Here is an 18,851-nt window from a genome sequence, read left to right on the forward strand (position 1 = left end):
ATCCCCTTTATCCTGTGACCTAACATTCACAGGCTCCAGGTTTCTGACGTGGGCACCTTTGCGACTGTCATTCTGCCAACCACAGGCATCCAAGAAAAAGTTAGGAATGCTGATTCTAAGTGGTGGTGTCTTACTCCCACCCCTTTATTTCTTGTCTGTATTTTCGGTTTTTCTAGGAATGCACATACCGCTTTTGAGATGAGAAAAATTGAATCTCTGTTGTCTATATGGATGGTGTCTCTTCAAGTTGTGGCCTGTCTACCGGCCAGGACAGTCCTGAGCAGCTAACAGCGTACCGGAGCCTCTCATGTTCAACAACGTGAACTGAAATGCACTTTAATCGCGAGCAGACACCACCTGCTGTCACTGCGCTTGCAAACTCTTTTTCTCCTTCCAGGCACGCAGAGCAATCTTATCCAGAAACAACAGTTTTGCTGCTGAAAATTGTGATCAAACTTTGAAGTTTAAATTTTGAAATAAAAGGATGCTTTACTATTTTAAAACTTTTTTAATTTTTAAAAATACATGAAACAAACGAACTACATTTTGGGGGACGGAGTATTGGTAACTTGACAGCGATACCTGATACCTGGCTTCAGCCCTTCCCGACAAGGTCACCTGGTCACCTTCCATCTCATCCCATTGCCTTCCCTGCCAGCCCACCTCTCTTAGGTACTTCCTGGGTCATGGGCTGAATGCACCCAAAAATACATCTGCAGCAACAGACTAGATGAAAGAACTAGTTATGAATAATTGCCCACCCAGGCGAGTTTATCTGCTCACCCACCCCTGAAATACTGCCAGATTATCACTGCGTGGGGAACAAACTACTCAGAAGACTTAAAAAAGAGAATTCAACCACATAAATTTGGAGATCTACTTGGTTTTACTAATTTTATTTTATTAATTTATTAAATTTATTTTTATTTATGAATCGGGCAGCATCCCACCTGGCAAGTAGAGAGATGCTCCAAGGAATTGTGCAAAAATGGAATGGTTTTATAAGCAGGAGGGTGGGGCAAAAGTTACTAGCAATGGAAGAGATTGGGGATTGTAAGTAAGGTCACCCTCCCTTAGAATGAGGAGAGGGTCTTCTGCAGATGACCTCACTAGGAAGTTCCAGTTTAATTGCCTTAAAATTCCACTCATGGGAGAGGCAGAAACTGCAATTAGGTTGGGCAGCAGGCCCCAGTTTGGTGACCCAGCCCTTGGAGAATTGACCCCATGTCAGGCCTGCATTTTTCTTTTTATCAGAAGTGAAACTCCTTAAGACCTCCATCCCATGGAGTCGCAACAGTGGGACATGAGTTCTTGTTTCCACCCTGTGCTGTACTTGGCTCTGATATAAACACAACCTCTTATTCTGCTCACAGGCTAAAATACTCCCCCGGCACATGCCTTCTGGTCCCAGGCAGAGATCTTGGCTGCCAGATGCTGTCCAGATAAAACCAGCAAAGGTCGTCAAGGGTGGGAAAGAGAGGCAAGCAGCCGTGTGTCCTCTCCGCCTCAGTGAGATATTTCTGCCACACTATTTGGCCCACCTGGACATCTGTGATAAACGACATTACCTTAGAAATCCTAGGAGCCAACCCCTTCCCTGCCAGCAGCCTCATGATTCAAGAGTCAGGCACAAACTTCGAACTGGCCATCAGTCCCGGCTGTGTGGTCTGGAGGCTCACAGCGGGAGCACTGGGCTCTGTTTTCGACTGCAGAGCTCTTTCGATTTTGCCAGTCGCCATTTATTTTCATCTTTTACTCCAGAAAGTTTTCTTACAGCACCTCCCTGGGTCCAACTGCCCATCAGTTACAAATAAACTGGCAAATGCAAAGGCGGTTATTTACACTGGGCAGGTCATGTGGGGCCTATCTGTGTTGCATGGTTTGTTTAAAGTGCCAGTCCTTTGGTTCGCCCTTGGCAGCTAAGTTTGGGCCTCGGGTGTTTTCATCAAAGACTTCTGGGCTCTTTTGGGAATCAGATCTCTGTTCTGGGCTGTGTGTTGGGGTGCTGGGGTTGGGGTGTGTAGAATGGGCCTCAAACCTTCACTCTGGGCAGCTACAGCCTACTCTGATGCTGCCCACCTCCAAGAAGAGCAACGCTTTCAGCTCTTAATTACCCTGCGGTTTGCTGCAACCAAAGTAGCACATTCTCTTTGCTTTTCAAAACCCAGAAAACACATCACTGTTCCTAAAGGGAAAGGAACACAATCAGCCTTGAGAGGTCATGGGAGATGTTTTCCGAGTATCTGAGAGTACTTGGCAGAATAAAGCAAGGACATTTATATTCAAAATCCTCTTTATCAAGGCCTGTGTTGCAATCAGTTTATTTGTGTGGTAAAGAAAATCAGAGGAAGGAATGGAAAAGTCTTGACTCTTATGCATGTGTAAACCCTGTAAAAATGCTCATGGCTCTAAGATGCATTTCTCCGGCTCTCGCTGGCGGCTGGAGGAAATGGGTGTGCCCGAGGATTCCCCATACATGGCAGAATCTTACAAGCGCTGTCACAACTATATGAGGAAAACCCTGACCCAGAGTCCAGAGGAAGGAGGAGTTGTTTCTGAACTTTGCATCTGGGTGTGTTACACAAGGAACCCGATTCATGAAAGATGGGGCAGGATCTCAGAGGGCAGAGATTGGGAAAAGTACCTTCCAGGTAGAAGAGGCTCAAAGTTCTAGAGAGGGCAACGGGGAGAGAGGCTGGTGCCCCCAGGAGAGCCAGTCCTCAAGCAGCAGCCTGGTAGACCTGGTTTTTAGCCCTTGGGTCTGAGGCCAGAGTAAAACTAAAATCTTGTACTTTTTATCAGTGTTTTCATATTGTGCTGTACAAGTCTGGAAACTAGCACAGGCATGAATTTGTAAAGAAGTCAGAATGTTTTGTTTGGAATTTAAAGGGGCATTTTTATCAGTAATAGCATATTCAAATAATCTTGGAATCTAGAAACTTTTCCACAACCTCTGCCCATTCCTCCAGGGAGCTAGTTACCTGGCAGGATGCTCAGTAGCTGACTGGCGAAGTCACCCTTTTTCACGGACTGCTGTAGATGTGAGTGGGGCCCCGGCTGCATGATTCCAGGCCAACATCTCATCGTTACGAAATTAAATACTAGGCATCCTTCTCATTTGCCATGATTGCTTATCTCTGGGTCTGTTGAGTGCCACCTACCCAACAGTTTCCAGTCTTTCTCTAGTCTTTGCAATAAATGCTATTGAAGAATCTGTATGCAAGGACCCTTCTTGGGTGCCTACAGAAACCCAACCGACATCTTTGCAAAAGATTGGTGTTTTTAAAAGCCCTGATAAACTATTCTCACCAGCTGAATGAATGTTTTGACAGCCTAATGGTGATCGATGTGTTCTCTAGCTTTTAAACAGAGCTGATGAATTACAGAGTAACTTCACAGATCAAGCCCCAGATGAGATTTTCCCTGTGGAGTTGGGCTGTCACCAACGAACTGCTCGAGAAAACCCAGGGCCCTGTTGGCCCCATGGCTTGGCCATTTCCTGCAGGAGGAGACATACAGTAGCATTGAGGGATGGACCATCCTCATTACAATGGAGTCGGAGGGAAGGGGTTCAGTAAGGGGTGTCATTTCTTTCAGCCTCTCCCCATTCTCATCTTTCTACACAATAACCTGCACAGGATGGCAGAATGATCTGGTGGCTCCTTACAACAGGCTGTGCTAGGACCCAGTGTGTTGAGAAGACCACAAAAACAGGACCACCTGTACAAGGCTGGCACTGAGTTCTCTTGAAACTATGTCCACAACCCTAAGGCGTGGAGTCCAGCAGCATGGAGTCCACTCCATCTTGGTCAGCTTCTGGGACAACTGGATGGCAGGAATAATTTTATTTTCCCACCCGAGTAGGCCAACAGGTCCACCTGAGAGTGAAAGGGGGCATTATTAATAATTATCTTGAGTTAACAGACATAAACCAAGACTGTCTCAGGACAATCAGGATGTCTGTCATCCTAATTCTAAGGGATGGATAAGGGAAATAATGTGAATGAGCCTATTATTCTCCACCCATGTAGGATTGTCCTTTAAGCCCCACATACTCCAAGTGACAATGGACACTTTTCTGTTATGTAATACAATCCTGGGTACCACCAAGTCCAAAGTAACAAAGGACAGAGCATTTCCAGCTGAAGGTCCAGGAATGCCATTTAACCTAAGGAGAGCCCTGACCTCGGCCATAGCAGATCATGCTTTCCCAAGTCAAGGTTATAATTATGCAACGCAGGAGCCTCCTTCCAGTAATTGTTCTAATGTGTGTGCAGGCACATGCAGGCGGTGCCCTAGAAGCTGCCATCTATATTTAGCTGCTATTAGCATCGCCTCTGTACAGCATTCCTATCTTATTATGCAAGGAGCACAGGCTTTGACTGGCACAGTAATCCCAGGCAGAGCTTAGAGTGGGAAAGAAATAACTAGTACCTTCTGGTAACCATCCCAACATCTTCAACAAGATGAAGGCAGCTCTGGCTTGGCTGTCTTCCTAAACGGCCCTAAGAGCTAGATTAGCATCCAGGAAAATGAGCCTTTGCATGCAGCAATGGGGGAAGGAAAATACAATCTAGACCACTTGGCCACCTTTCCTTAGGGCTTATGGGTGAATTCCCAGGTTTTTGTCCTACCCTAGAACAAATACCTGCTTCTTCCAGAAGTTGATGAGTCTCAAATCACTGCATTAGCTGGAGGAAAACCCAACAAAGGAGGAAGTACCCCTGTGGGAGAGCAAACCAGGCCGTTGGAGACGCCAGCTCTCTGGCAGGACAAGAAGTAACATTTCTTTTATCTGCTTACAGGACAAAGAGGCCAGTAGTCAATGCAACCATTTATGCTGCGTGAATGCAAATTATCATCTACAACCACAGGTAACTTTATCCATTAAAAGGGGCCACAGTCTGTCACATTCTGGCAGTTCATACGTCTATGAGGTGTGCAACCCCTGGATTGCACAGACCAGCCTATGCTCACACCTGCTGGCTCCCTCATTCTGGCACCAAGGCTGTGCTTCTTAGAAAAATTAGGACCCATACAGTATATTCTGGTCCTATGCTGGAGAAAATGCAGCAGTTTAGTAAAGGAGGGACAATTTCAAGAGTCTGACTGTGAGGACTTTTTCCAAGCTGCACTGACCCCCAGGCTGCAATGGGCCTTACAAACACTATTTTCCCCTATTGCATATTGCATGGAAAGCAGTTTCAGCTAATTTGTTATACTGTTTGAGATTTCATCAATTGGAGATTAGAACAGATAAAGGTTGGGAAGGAGAAAGTTCTCCTCTACGGTCTTGGGATCTCAGGCTGGGTCTGAAAGCAAACTCCCAATGACAGATCAACAGGAGAAAAACATACAAATTTATTTAATGTGTTTTATGTGACACGGGCGACTTCATGAGGCAATGAAGACCCAAAGAAACAGTTCACCCTGAGTATTTTTATGCTGTTTGATGAGGAGAGGACAGCTGTGGAGGAAATAGGACAGCTGAAGAGCACGAGATTAGTGTGGCCTACAGGGGATTTTAGTGAGAGGCCTGTTTGGATTCTCCTCGGCGTCCCCCTGTCTTCGGAGATAAAGATGTTCCTTTCCTGTGGGCATAGGCAGGTACCTCTTATTTCAGGGGACAAGGTGGGAAGTTCAGAGGGAACTTCTTATGTTTCCTCAAACTTCTTCAGCTTAAAATATTTAATTATTTAATATGCCAGAGTGCCATATTTGGGGGTAGCATGTCCTGAACCCCATCCCAAGCATTTTCTTAAAAAAGTATGAAATGTGCTGTACCCATTAAACACTTGCCCCTAGAAATGGATGATTTGATTTTGATCACTTGCCTTGTCTCTCCATGAGCTCAGCTGGGGATTTAAGTGGAGCATGTCACAATGCCATCCCTGATGGACAAGGACAGAGGTACATAGCTTGGAGCATGTGTCCTTGGCCTACTCCCCACCCATAATCTGAGGCTGCCCCCAAAGCTTTTGAACCTTCTATCTACATTCTGATGGTAATCGTATCCCCAGATTGTAGGTATCCCCTTTCCAACACAGAAATATGTAACCTGCTGGGGTTCAGATGTGTGATTTATCAACCAACCACATATCCTGCAGGAGACTGCCTCAACTGACTTGCGTGGAGACAGACGCAGGGAACTGGTCGTCGTTTTGTTGGCACAGATGGTGGCGAAGGGTGCTGGGTTCTGGAGAGAGAAGACAAGGTGGCGACATCCTTGGCGGACACCTGGTCCTGGCGAGGTGGCAGCTCCCTGGTGAGCCAGTTCTTCAGTGTGATGGGGGAAGTCAGTTCTGGGGGCCTGCCCAGCTCCTGCCTCTGTGGCCCACTCAATGAGTCTGTGAGCTCTCGACCCCTCATAACCCACCTTGGGCTTGAACTAGCTGGAATAGATCCTGTAGTCTGAAATTAAGAACCTGCTGGTAATGTATATAAATTTCAAATTATTACATTGTGCACCTGAAACCAATATAATATTATATGTCAGCTATGCTTCAAAAAAAAAAATGCAAACACACACACACACACACACACACACACACACACACACACACACACACACAAAGAACCCCCTGACTAATACACACGGAGTGAGGATAGCAGGGGGCAGGAAAAAATCACATTCAGGGTGTGGTAGAAGAGTCTAAAAAGAGATATGGAAGTTAGCAAATATTTTTAATAATGGCTACCATTGATTGAGGCTATATCATGTACATTGTCTCTCCAACAGAGTTATTAAGGACTCTGTTAAGCATTATCATTCCAATTGACCAGATGAGGAAATAGGCTCAGAATGGTTAAGGGAACTGCCCATGGCCACACAGCCTTCCCTGGTGAATCGGGAATTCAGCCCAGATCCTCTGTGCTCAAAGCCCAGGATTTCTCCACTTTGTTACTCTGCCCAGGCCAGCCCTGCTGCTAAAAGGGAGTGAAAACTCCTTCCCCATTCCTTATACTCTCAGAGCTCAAATGCTCAGTGTATCTCAGACACTCTACAGTTCACCTGTGTATGGGCTCCAAAGGTGATGTGGGCAATTCATCAGAGTGACACGTGAACTGGAAAGCAAATCTGAGTCCCAGAACAGATGAATAATTGCAAAGGATCCATCACTGAGGGGAGGGGCTGCCAGCGCTACTGACTTTCTGCATTCAGCAATTGCACTGTTTGAATTTTTCCAAAAAGCCAGTGTGTACTTAGGTAATTATATATCGCAATGAGCACTGCCTATGAATGGCGGAAAAGCAACAGAACATAAATTGGATGGTTATTATTGAATGTGGGGATTATAGGAGATTTTTATTTTCTTCCTTGTGTGTTTCTGCATTTAAGCGAGCAAGTGCTCTGGTTCCTTCAGCTACAAGGAACAGAAAACTTCCTCAAACTGGATTGCACAACGAGTACACACGCATGGACGTCCAGCAGGAGGAGAGCCCCAGACATGGCAGTGCCGTGTCACCAAAGACCCACTGCGCTTCTGTCATGCCTCCTCCCCGTGGCCCCCCACGTCTCCCCCTAGGTCTCCCCAGGCAAAGCCAGCCCCCAGCCCGACACCCACCCCCGCTGCCTGCACACAGCACATTTGTAGCAGTCCCCGGAGTCACAGCAGGCACAACAGCGTCCAGACACGGAAATGGGGCTTCTCTTTCTCGGTGTCTTTTCAGAGTGCAGAAATCCTTCCAGAAACTTCTGGCAGACTTCCCTGCAGGTCTCACTGGTCAGAGCTGGCTTACATGCCCACTCCTAAACCAGTCCCTCGGAGTAGGGGTGCTTAGATTCACCTGGTCTACCTGCTGGCCTAGGGCAGGCGCCAGTTTCCCCTGGAGGCCCTGGCGTGTGGAGGAAAGTAGATGCTTGAACAAAGTTGGGGTCTTGGGAAGGAAGAAGTGGAAAGAAATGGAGGTCATGTAGACAGTATGCCACCGTATATATTATTTTACAATTTTAAAAATTACACTGTTTTTTAAATATTTAAAATTACCCTTGTTGGGGTTAGAACCTCATTTGAGGGCTTTGGTGGGAGCTGTGTGGATGGCCCCCCTGTGTGTGAAGCCTTTCTTCTCCCAGTGGAAAATAATCATGGCCTAAGCAGGAACAAAAAAACTTCAGGGTATTTTCTCTCTGGGAACATTAGGAGCTGAACGGGTTCCCCTGGCAGTCACGGGGCCTGAATTTCCTCAGGTGTATCTATCAGCTGGGTCGCACAAGCCAAACCACTGATGGGGGCTCCCTGTCTCCACCAAGAAGATCCCTTTCTTAAGTTGTTGTGACTCAAAATTAAGTTTCATCTTTAGCTGGACAGAGTGCCTAGCTCTTATCAGACATTATTGGGTGCAGACTTCTTAAACATTTGAAGGCTTGGCCAAGATGATTGAAGCGATCTTGAAGGTTCCTGGGATCCCAGCATTGCAAATCTGAGGGCTGGAGGGGCCACTCATATTTTCCTGTGTCCGTAAATTTGAAGTTCCTTTCAGCAAGCTGGAACCAGCTACAGGGAAATCATTGTCTCCTTTCAGCTGCTTGCACAGTTGTGTAACTGTTTAAAGAAAGGGATGCAGACACTCAGACAGCAGATTCAATGTCTTCCATCAGAGAATAAGCTTTACTTTATATTGAGATCCAAATGGACCAAGCAGCAAAGACTGCTAGAACATAAGAGTAAGTGGATTTAAAGAAAAATAAAGCAAAAAAAACCTTCCCATTATTTCACCAAGTTAAGGGTACGTTTAATTCCATTTGGTATTCCAAAACTCGAACTCCCTCACTGGCAAAGGTGCCTGGTTTTTTTTTTCCCTCCCTGATGTCTCGTGCTGGGAGCTCTTTTGTTATAAATCTCAGAACAATAACTGGATGGAAGAATAAAGGTGCATTAAAAAGCCATCCCTGTTATTGCCACTTGTTATTTAAAGAATGTCTGAGTGAAGCCAATTCAACTGCTACACGGAGCCACACGGAGATATTTTAAGGCCAGATATGTTCTTGGTTTGCCTGCTCAGCAGCGTGTCCGAGGATGCAAGGCGCGTACATCGATCAGGTGCTGCTCACGCCAAATGCCGCCTGGGTGTTCCACATGCCTCATGAGCTTATGGGTAATCGGCTTTTCACCATGACAATGGTATGTACAAACCCTGACGCTGGAGAGCTGGAAAAAAGAACAAAAAGCCAGACAAACTGTGAGTCAAGCAGAGAAATTAATGCAACAGAAACACCCCCAAAATCCTTGGAGTCTGTTGTTATGTTCAGATTCTCTTCCCCGGAAATTCCTTACCTCTGTGTACCTTGGTGTCCCCATCTGTAAAATGGACTCTTATGAGGTGCTGTAAATGCCTAGCGCCAGGCCTGGTCAGTGGGAAGTCACAGAGGAACCTGTTACTAAACTGTAACTAAATTAAATAGGGCACTGTAGTTGGTTATCATATGGGGAGGCGCACCAGCAACAGGCTTCACAGCTCCGATTTCTCTGTAAGGATTAAACCACCTCCTTGTGCCAAAGTTTCCCTGGGGGTGGAATAAGCTCAGGTTGCCAGTATCACCGGGGTTCCTGGAAGTCTTCCCTAAGCTGCCCAGAGGCTGGGCCCCAGAGAAGCTCTCTGTGTGCCTGAGTGGGCCCTGGGAGTCAAGCTCTTCTGCCAGTGCACATGATGAGCCTTTGAAGGAGGCCAGCCTTGCCATCGGCCACCATGGCCACCAAGGACAGTAACGCCTTTGTTCTCAGGCCCTTTCAGAGCAGGGGCCCTACAAAGGGGACAGCAGGCTCTCCTTGTCCCTTCCTCTGGTCTCACTTTCCTTAGAGGCCAAAGTGGCCGGGGAGTCGGGCAAGCTTGCCTGCCCTTGGGGACCCGGAAGCCCACCCCGTGGGCTCCAGCACCTTTTTCTCTACTTGGGGCCGAAATGATCGACGCCCATGCAAAGAGAGCCAGCAGGAGCACCCCCCATTCCCTCCCACAGTGGCTTGTGTTCTAACCAGCTGTAGAGGGTTGGGTGGTGGCCCCCAAAAGATGTGTCCAAGTCCTAACCATCCCCTGGAGCGTCAGGTGGGAGGGAGCGCAGCCGGCCCACACCTTGATTTTGCCTCCAGAACTTCTGGCCTCCAGAACCGTGAGAGAATTAATTTCTGTTGTTCTAAGCCACTTATCTTGTGGCAGTTTGTTCCAGCAGCCTCAGGGAATGAACTCACCAGCCTGGGTGCTTCCCGAGCTTGTGGTAAAATGTCTCCTACCTGTGCCCTTGTACACTCACAGGTGTGCCTTGTAGCCGTGGGGATGGAAGAAGGTTACGCTGGCTCTGGGTTTGGGTTTTACTCTTGGCTTTGCATGAGTGTGGTGGCACATTTCTGGGGAGCAGTAGAAACTCCCACTAATGTTCTGGAGGCAGCTTTGGGTCATGCCTTGGCCTGAGCCCAGTACTTGACAGAGGCCACCATGAGAGGCAGGGGGCCCTTCTTAGGCTCAGTCATGCATTAACACTGTAGCATTTTAGCTGTGCAAGCTTTCTGAACTCGGAGGGTGGCAGAGACCATCGCGCCCAGCTAAGCAAGATGACCATCTCTGCATGCCTTCCTGGACCCCTTTAAGTCCTATGTAGCTTGTAATCATTGAAGGTGGTTTAGCCAGAAAGACCCTCCTATTTTTTTCAGCAGGTCTGTGCTTACAGCCATTCAAGTGAGGTCTGGTTTTCTGATCAACACTCTTCATACTATTTTTCTGTTTGGGGAAATTTAAGATGGGGAAGGACTTATCTAACTAAAGAGAGGATGCTGCTGGTAACCAACCAGAGGAGTAAGGATAATAATAATTTATGCTTCAAGAACATTCTGGAGGCAGAGTTGTAGGATGCCTGGCTGCAGAAGGCCTTTATATAGATCCTAATCATTTGCAAAGTGTTTTCATAAACATTTTCTTATCTAAGTTTAACAATCCTGTGAAATACATTTTCTGACACCAAATGCCATCAACATCCAGTTTTTAAAAACATTTTTTGTTTGAGGTGACAGGAGATTTCGGGGTCTGAGGTGGCCCTCTCTTTCACTCTGTCAAGGAGAATGTGGGGAGCTCTGGGTTGAAATGACTCCTGTCTGTCTTTTCCCCTACACACTCCACTCTCTGCCCACAGAACTGAAGGTGGAGAACTTGGTCTTCCATGTTTAGTCTTGGGAAAATTGCTTTGCTTATCGGATTTAGGGTACACTGCTTCTTACTCTTCACCCAGCACCCCCTTGTTATGTGGCCTTTGTCCCTTGTTAGCCTTCCATTCTTCTGTGAGGCCAATACCATCTTCCACGTGGGATGGGCAGTGGAGCAGCCTAGGGACAAACTGCTGACTTGCTAACCTAAATCCCCATCTGGCCACAGAGGTGACCCCAGCTGCATCACGGTAGGAAAAGTGGACTTAATCTTGTGAACCAAACAAAGCGAAAAGAAGTTTGATTGGGTTGACGATTTCTGTTTCTCTGAGCCAATAGCTGAGAGGCCTCAGGTCTTCCTTTGTCGTCCTAAATCTCATCGGCTGAGAGCTGTGCTTCCCAGGACACACTGCAGCAGTCCTCTTAGTGGGGCTGCTTCCCAGGCCTGACGTCCTAGCTCGGGGACACAGGAGACAAAGCAGAGAAGGGGGAGGGCGTCACCCCCAAGGATGCTTCATCTCGGTCCACGGGATGGAGAGATGTGTTTAAGGCACTCAGAATACATCTAATCTAAGAATGGGTCTAATAGACCTGGTCTAAAGCTCACCGACCAATATTTAACAGGGTGCTGGAAAATGCCAAGTGCTATGCAGGTAGAAGAAAATGTGTGGGTAGGGTCCCCCAACCCAAGCAACTTACAACTGCATGGGAGAGACAGACTCGATTCTTTTACAACCTCATTTAAGGCAGTGTGCCTTATGATGGAAGTGCTAAGCACATAGACATAAAGAAGAGGCTGAAGGAAAGGCTTTGGGGGGAGGGGCTACGGGACTTAGCAGGCTGCGGTTGCACTCTTTGCATGTCTGTTCTCTGTGGCAGGCTGAGTACCTTGAAGGAAAATCTGCTTTTAGATAGTGTGTCTTGCCACACTCCTGTTGGAATAAATGGTGTCCAAATAAATTAGGGGGCTGAATCAATGTTTACCGAGTTAAAAAAGGAATTAATATGAACAGATAAAGTGGAGATGAAAATAAAATCATTCTGGACGTAGGAAAGCTGGAGACAAGATTTACAGAAACCTTGGATGGGGGCTTTGAAGCTTAAAGTTATTTCTGTCATTAGTGTTTTTGAGTGAAGGAGTGAGTTTGTGTTTATGATTTTGAAAGAAAGAATTCAGTGTGAAGAATGCCCTGGGAGAGGGAAGACTTTTAGGCAAGGAAACCAATGAAGATATGGGAGCTTTGCCTCCCCAGATTGATTTGAAATATCTTAGAATTGTAGAAAGCTGGATAGCACCTTGTGCAGATCTGGCTTCTTGGCCTGAAGTTGTCCCAGGTTGGGAATGATGCAATAATAGTAGCTCAAGGCCACTGGATGACTGCCAGACCTCAATTAGAAATTGCACCTATAGGGTGACCTACATTTTTCCATATTTTTCCAAGCAGGAAACTTCGCCAGATGGCCCATGTCAGGAAAATCTGTCATATCTTGCAAGGCAGGCTTTACCCTTTGACCATCAAATGAGAAAGTAGTCTCTTCCAGAAGTGGAAGAGGCCTGACACGTCCCTCTAACTGACCACAGTGTAAAGCACAGACGCCTCAGTGGGCAGGTCCACCAGAAGTCAACGCCACTGGGCCTCTTTGCACTTAACTGACTCTGTAACGTTCAAAGGGATGGTTCAGACTTATCTCCTTCTTTTGCTGTGGTGGAGAGGAGGTTGGGCAATGCCAGCTGACATTTTAGCTGAGACTGTCACTTGTCTCCCAGTGTCTTTCCTGCAAGAACGTTCCCCTTGATCCACACCCCCAATCCTCTCAGCGTCACCAACTTCCCACGCTTTCCTTGGCGTGCTGCCGCATATTTTGCCAAGAGCAATGAAGATGTGGCCAAAGGGATCAGTAGTAGTGTCCCCAGCTCAAGTGAAGATGTAACAGGCCGCAGTGTTGGTACCCATGCAGGTGTGAACGGGCTGTTGACACTGCATCCTGACACCACATGGGATGGCAGCTTCAGACTCAGGCTCGTGGTGGGGACTCAGATGAGCAGTCCAACGGGACCGGAGTGTCCTGTGGATGCCAGGCCTTGAGAACCCTTGGTCTCCATCACCAGGGCACCTAACAGATGTGGCTTTATGTAGTGTGTGTCAAGGCTTCCATCCACTAAGGGAGAGGTGGCAACACAGGTAGGCGGGGAGCTTCCTAATAACGATGCTCATTAAGCTAGGGGCTCCCTCCAGCTGTCTCAGGCACTCTCATAACGCGACCTTAGAGTGCGTGTAGGACGAGCTCTGGTGCGCTGCTGAGGACAAGGGCAGCAGTGTTTTCACCACTGGAGCACTGTTGTCCTGTCTCAGCTGTGCCACACATATGCACGTGCGCGTACACACACACACACACACACACACACACACACACACACACACACACACACACACACATATGATACTGCACGTACACCACAGTTCCCCAGGAAGTGGTCTCAAGGGAAGGACATTTGATCCTCTTCACACCCTCCTCCTACTTGCTGGCTGGAGGTGGGGGATTCACTGACGTATCGGCAGAGCAGCCAGACGCAGGCAGCCTCTGCTCGCGCTGATGAGAATGAGACCACCGGCGTCCACACCGCCGGCCCGCAGCTGGGACCTAAGACTTCCTGTGTCAACATGACTTACTTTTTCTCTAGGAAGTTCTTGTTCAGGAAGATGGGACTGTAAAGCTATTTGCTTCAGGAGATTTGGGAAAAACAATTTCTCTCAACAAAAGATGTCTCATCTTGGCAAGCAGCCTCTTCCCAGGGAGATAGATCGCTCACCTGGGCAAACAGCTTGTTTGTTAGACAACTGTTTACTCATCAAGACTCACATCTCTAACTGTGTTCGCCAGGCCCAAACTACCACATCATGAACTTGGCCTGATCCTTCTTAGACCCCAGCCTTGGGACCTGTCCCAAACCTTGGGAGGCCTGCCTTGGATGCTGGAGCCAAGCCCCCACACCTGCAAGTATCTGCCTGCACCTCTCTCAGCTAACAAACTGAGTGTGTCTTCAGGCAGCCTCTTGTCAAGGGAGTGCTTGCCCGGACTGCGGTCGGCTAAATCAGCTTAACTTTGTTCCCTGGCAGGTTCTCTGGTGGTCTTTGTGGGGGCTTGGCAGTTGACAGTGATCATGAAGGCACCATACCAGCCCTGGACTTCAGTCACATGAGGGACATAAGCTTCTGTGACACTTTTACTTTGGGGTTTTGGCCACTGGCAGCCAAACCTGATCCTGATATATTTTCCCTTCCACACTGTACTCATCTTTATGTTCACTCAGTGTCTGATACATAATTAGAGCTCCATTGCACATGTGTTAAAAGGACAAGAACTGGATCTTTTCATTTAACTGCAGTATGTGGCTCAGTAGAGTTTCTTGTAGATTTTGGACATCTGCCTAAACAAGCAAATATACCATAACTTATACATCTAAACAAGTGTTGTTTCCTTCAAATTATTCACCTTGGGAATCTGTTCATATATCTTAATGATACTACTATTGCTTGAGACACTTTCGAATATCTCTTTTGTAATTATGTCTTGATTTGCCATCCTCAGGATGACCAATCATTTTTATGCAAAAAATCATGGATAATTTCAAACATACAACAGCAGATAGAATAATGCAATGAGCAATTATAAATTTAGTAGCAATCTTATTTTATCAAAGCCACAATGCCTCCCTTTCTCCATCAGGATTATTTCAAAACTAAACCCAGACATCACATTATTTCATGCAAAAATATTTCAGCATGTGTCCCTAAGATATAAACTGGCTGCTTTAAAAAACATGAGCCTTAATACCCTTATCCCACCAAAAAAGGTTAATGATTTCTTAATATCATTATTTCCCTATTTCATAAAAATCTACTTTATTTGTTAAAATCAAGATGGAAATAAAAATTCATATATTGCAATTGGTTGGTATCTGAGGTCTGTTTCTTCTTTAAAAAGTTTTAAATATACTATGTATAGAAAAAACTCATAGGAATCATAAGTGTATGGCTTAATGAATTTCCTAATCACTTTTATTCCATAGATTGGCCCTTTCTCTCTTGTTTTCCTTTGGATTTATTTGATAAAGAATGTCATGTAGGGTTTCCCACGGTCTGTATTTGGCCAGTGGTTTCCCCATGGTATCATTTGACCTGTTCCTTTGTTCTCTATTTCCTGTGCATTGGTGGTTCCATACAGAGGCTGATCAGATCAGGTCCATTTTTGGAAAGCCAGTTTCATAGGCACGGCTATTTATGCCTGTTGGGAGGCCCATCATTCCTGGGTTGTCTCTTTCTCAAAGCATCTTTTGGAGGTGGATGTGATTTTTACAGACAGGCAAAAGCCAGTCCAAACTGAGTCCAGTTAGCAGTGTGGGTGATCAAGCTGGAAAATGATGGTTTGAATAGAAAAACAAGGTGTGATCAAATAATGAATGATTTTCTTGTGTGGCTGGTAAACCTGCCCTGAAGTTAATTCCAAAACAGTTCTAAAAATGTTCTGTGCAGTGGCATCAAATGTACAGCCACCAGAGTGACTCATGCAAAAGGAACAACAGTGACATTGATGGAGAAATTGTATGTTGGCCTTGCTTTGTGGGTGTTCATGCGTGGGGTCCCTTTCAAGTCAGTAGTTCCCCTGCAGGACCCTTGGGTGTGTGCGCGTCACACTTGGGTTTCAAAGTTGGAGCTGGGACTGAGGCTTTCCTGCGGAAATGCAGCCCTCACGTCCTGAAGGGCAGACCCTGGCCAGCGTTGCCTCCACCGCAGCCCGACGCGTGGACAAGATGCTGCGGGTCTCTCCCCAGGACCCTCAGCCCCTCTTGTCGCCTTGTCTGCCTTCCCCAGCGCAGTCAACCAGAAATGAGGAAGCAGGGACGCCCTTGCACCGACCACACCGGCAGAGCCCCGGAGGTTCAGGCCCCGCTAGGCTGCCTGGCCACAGCGCAGACTTCCCCATCCCAACTCCCCGCAGCGCCGCCCGCCACCAAGGTTGGGTTTTGCCCCGCTACCCCCTGCCACTCGCGAGCACCTCCCCTCACCCTAGTCCCGCCCCGTGACGCAAGCTGGGAGGAGCCAGCGGCTATTAGCAAGATCAACATGCGTCAGAGCCGGCGCTTGCTCCGAGAACCTCCCACGCCAGCCTCTCGGAGTTGGCGCCTGCGCAGTTCGTCCCGCCTGCCGTTGACTCCCCTTTCTCCCCTTCCTAGCAACCGTCGGCGCACCCGCCTCCGCCCCTCGGCCGCGTTCGCGCACGCGCGCCCCTTCCAGCCGCACGGCCCCGCCCTCGGCGTCACCCGTAACAACCACTGGAGCCGCGCTGCGCCCCTCCTGCTCCCGCCTCCCCTGCCCACTCTCCGGAACCGGCGGCGGAGCGGCGGCGGCCGGCAGTGGGACGGCGACGGCACCGCGGAGCTGCCGGCATGAGCACTCCTCGCCACCTCGCGGCCCGGGCCTGGCCCTTCTGACGGAAGGTAGGCGCGCGTCGCCGCGGTGGGCTCCTCCGAGCGCGCCCCCGGCCCGGCGCCCGGGCCCCTCGCGTCCGCGCGGCGCTCTTACGCGAGCCTCCCCGCCGGCCCGCCTTTCCCTGGCCCCCCGGCCCCGCGGCCCTGCTGGGATCCGCCCTCCCCCAGCCCCTCGCGTCCCTGTGCCGGCCGCCCCGCCCCCACCCGCCGCCCTCCTCTCGGGAGCCCTCCGGCGGGAAGCCGAGTTTGGGGGCCGACCCTGGACTCCGGGTGGGCAGGGGCCGGGACTCGCCGAAGCCGCCGCGCGGGCCCCTGACCCATCCGAGGGCCTTACCGCCCCCGAGCCTGCTTGGGAGGGACTCACTGGTCTTGCCGTTGGCTCATTTTTAAGCACCAATTGTCATGCAACAGAGGCTGCCGGGGCCCAGGATGCCACTTGGCCGTTGCAACTCCGGATTCCCACGTAGGACTTTTTTTCTGGACCAGAGCATCCGAAGCTGGGAACTGGCAGGAGTTCAGAAACTCGTGAATTAGCAGGTTCTTCAGCGTAGCCACTTTGGGTTCCGCCGGGCAGTGGACTCCCGACTGGATGTCACAGTGTCTTAACAGAGCGTTCGGCTTTTTCACATCGTACCCCCACCCTGCTCTTTGCACCTGATAATCACCCTCTCCTTGTCTAGGAGATACCTTAAAATTAATTTTCCCCATTAATACTTTAAAAGATTATTGAATTCCTGCTGTGCGCCGGTTTGCAAAACTAAATAGAATGGGTCCCAGCGCACCACAACCTGCCAGCCGCAGAATCAAGATTGATGAGGGCTTCCAGTTGAGTGTGGCGGAGAACTCAGGCGTTTGGCTTGGATACTCATGATTTTAGAGCTGGAAGTCTTTCAAGATTATCTCACGCAAAACCTCATTTACCAGAGGTAAAACTGAGGCCATGGGAAGTCAAATGGACTTGCTTGAGGTCACCCAGTTATTCCTTAGCTGTTTTCGTACCGTGAGTGCAGTTTTTCACCATAATTTGCTCTTTCTGACAGGTATGCTAAACTAACATAGTAGAGAAAGTACCAGACCTGCTTAAATGTAATAATATAGATACAAATCTGAAATAAAATTTATCTTCCTCATTTTTTTTTTTGCTGTTACAGCTACACTTTGTGGTCCTTGAGTATACTCCATTTTGTACCTTTGAATATTCCCTCAGCATATCCAGCATGAAATAACATTCTTAATGATTATCCTCGACAGGACAGGTAGGCTCTTGGCATTTTTTTCTTTCTTGCTTTTCAGTAGAGAAGTCAGGTCACACACGAGTGTGTTTTCAGGAAAATCCCCCATGGGCTGTGACTGGAGTGTGAATGTGCACTTCAGAGGATTCCTTGACTTGTGAAGGAAGCTCCAGCACTTAACTGATGGCTTAAGGAGTGCAGCTGCCTAAGGGTGCAGAGTTCATTGGCGCCTCCAGCCAGCGTTTGGTGTCCTTGCCATTTGAAGACAAGTCTGAAATTGTAATCTAGTAAGTTAGAAAACGGGATTGACAAGTTTCCTTTGACACTAGCTTTTGAGGAGTAGTCCATTATTTGGGACACACGAGAGTATCTTTTTTTCCACTTTTATTTTCATGTGTCCTGGGACTTACTATGTTGAAGTGCCACCATTTTTATTTGGCATCTAATGGAAGTTTTTGAAAAGAAAATGATTCAAGAACTAATTGTATTGATTATCAGAATAATCGAACCAGCATTTCACTGCTAGACAAAGTCCAGGTCATCTCATCCAGCATATCCCGTGGAGATGCTGTGGGGGGCAACTGGGGTAGTGGAGTTCTCCAGCCCTAAGACCTGTGCTGTCTCCCTCATTCCGCTTGGAGTTTTCTTACTGTCCTATTACCTTCTCTTCCCTTGTATAATTAAGTATCACCTTTTGCTTTTTGTGTGCATGGAATTATGACATATTGAAGTCCCCTTCTACTGCTTAGACTCTTGTATTATGTGTAAGTGCAGACTTAATGTTTTCCACCTCATGGTTATTTATCAGTTATGTTTGTTTTTTGCAGGTGTGAGAGGATTGCTATTGTATTACAATCATGGTGCAAAAGTATCAGTCACCAGTGAGGGTGTATAAACACCCCTTTGAGTTGATTATGGCTGTAAGTACTTTACATTTTAAATTGCTCTCCAGCTTCTCATTTTTTTAAGTATTTGAACTTGATCTGTAAACTGATGTTT

The 18,851-nt window shown here is 47.8% G+C and overlaps 1 protein-coding gene and 1 long non-coding RNA gene across 3 annotated transcripts in view; both read left to right on the forward strand.

The window, feature by feature from the left end:
• Positions 1–4,349: 4,349 nt before the first annotated feature.
• LOC140849203 (uncharacterized) lies at positions 4,350–9,512 on the forward strand. Its single transcript, XR_012130898.1, has 4 exons — positions 4,350–4,440; positions 4,806–4,874; positions 6,108–6,265; positions 7,340–9,512. It is a non-coding gene; the product is annotated as an uncharacterized lncRNA (long non-coding RNA).
• Positions 9,513–16,427: 6,915 nt separating this feature from the next.
• Positions 16,428–18,851, forward strand: part of SEC14L1 (SEC14 like lipid binding 1) — a 51,861-nt gene continuing 49,437 nt past the window's right edge. The window contains exons 1-3 of one of the 2 annotated variants that reach the window (XM_036997050.2): positions 16,428–16,629; positions 17,772–17,876; positions 18,680–18,772. In XM_036997050.2, the coding sequence (XP_036852945.2) occupies positions 18,710–18,772 (63 nt within the window). In that variant the 5' untranslated portion in view covers positions 16,428–16,629; positions 17,772–17,876; positions 18,680–18,709. The remainder of the gene's footprint in view (positions 16,630–17,771; positions 17,877–18,679; positions 18,773–18,851) is intronic. The other variant, XM_036997048.2, reaches the window with a different exon arrangement.

Source organism: Manis javanica, chromosome 4, assembly GCF_040802235.1.
Source record: "Manis javanica isolate MJ-LG chromosome 4, MJ_LKY, whole genome shotgun sequence".
NCBI classification, from domain to species: Eukaryota; Metazoa; Chordata; class Mammalia; order Pholidota; family Manidae; genus Manis; species Manis javanica.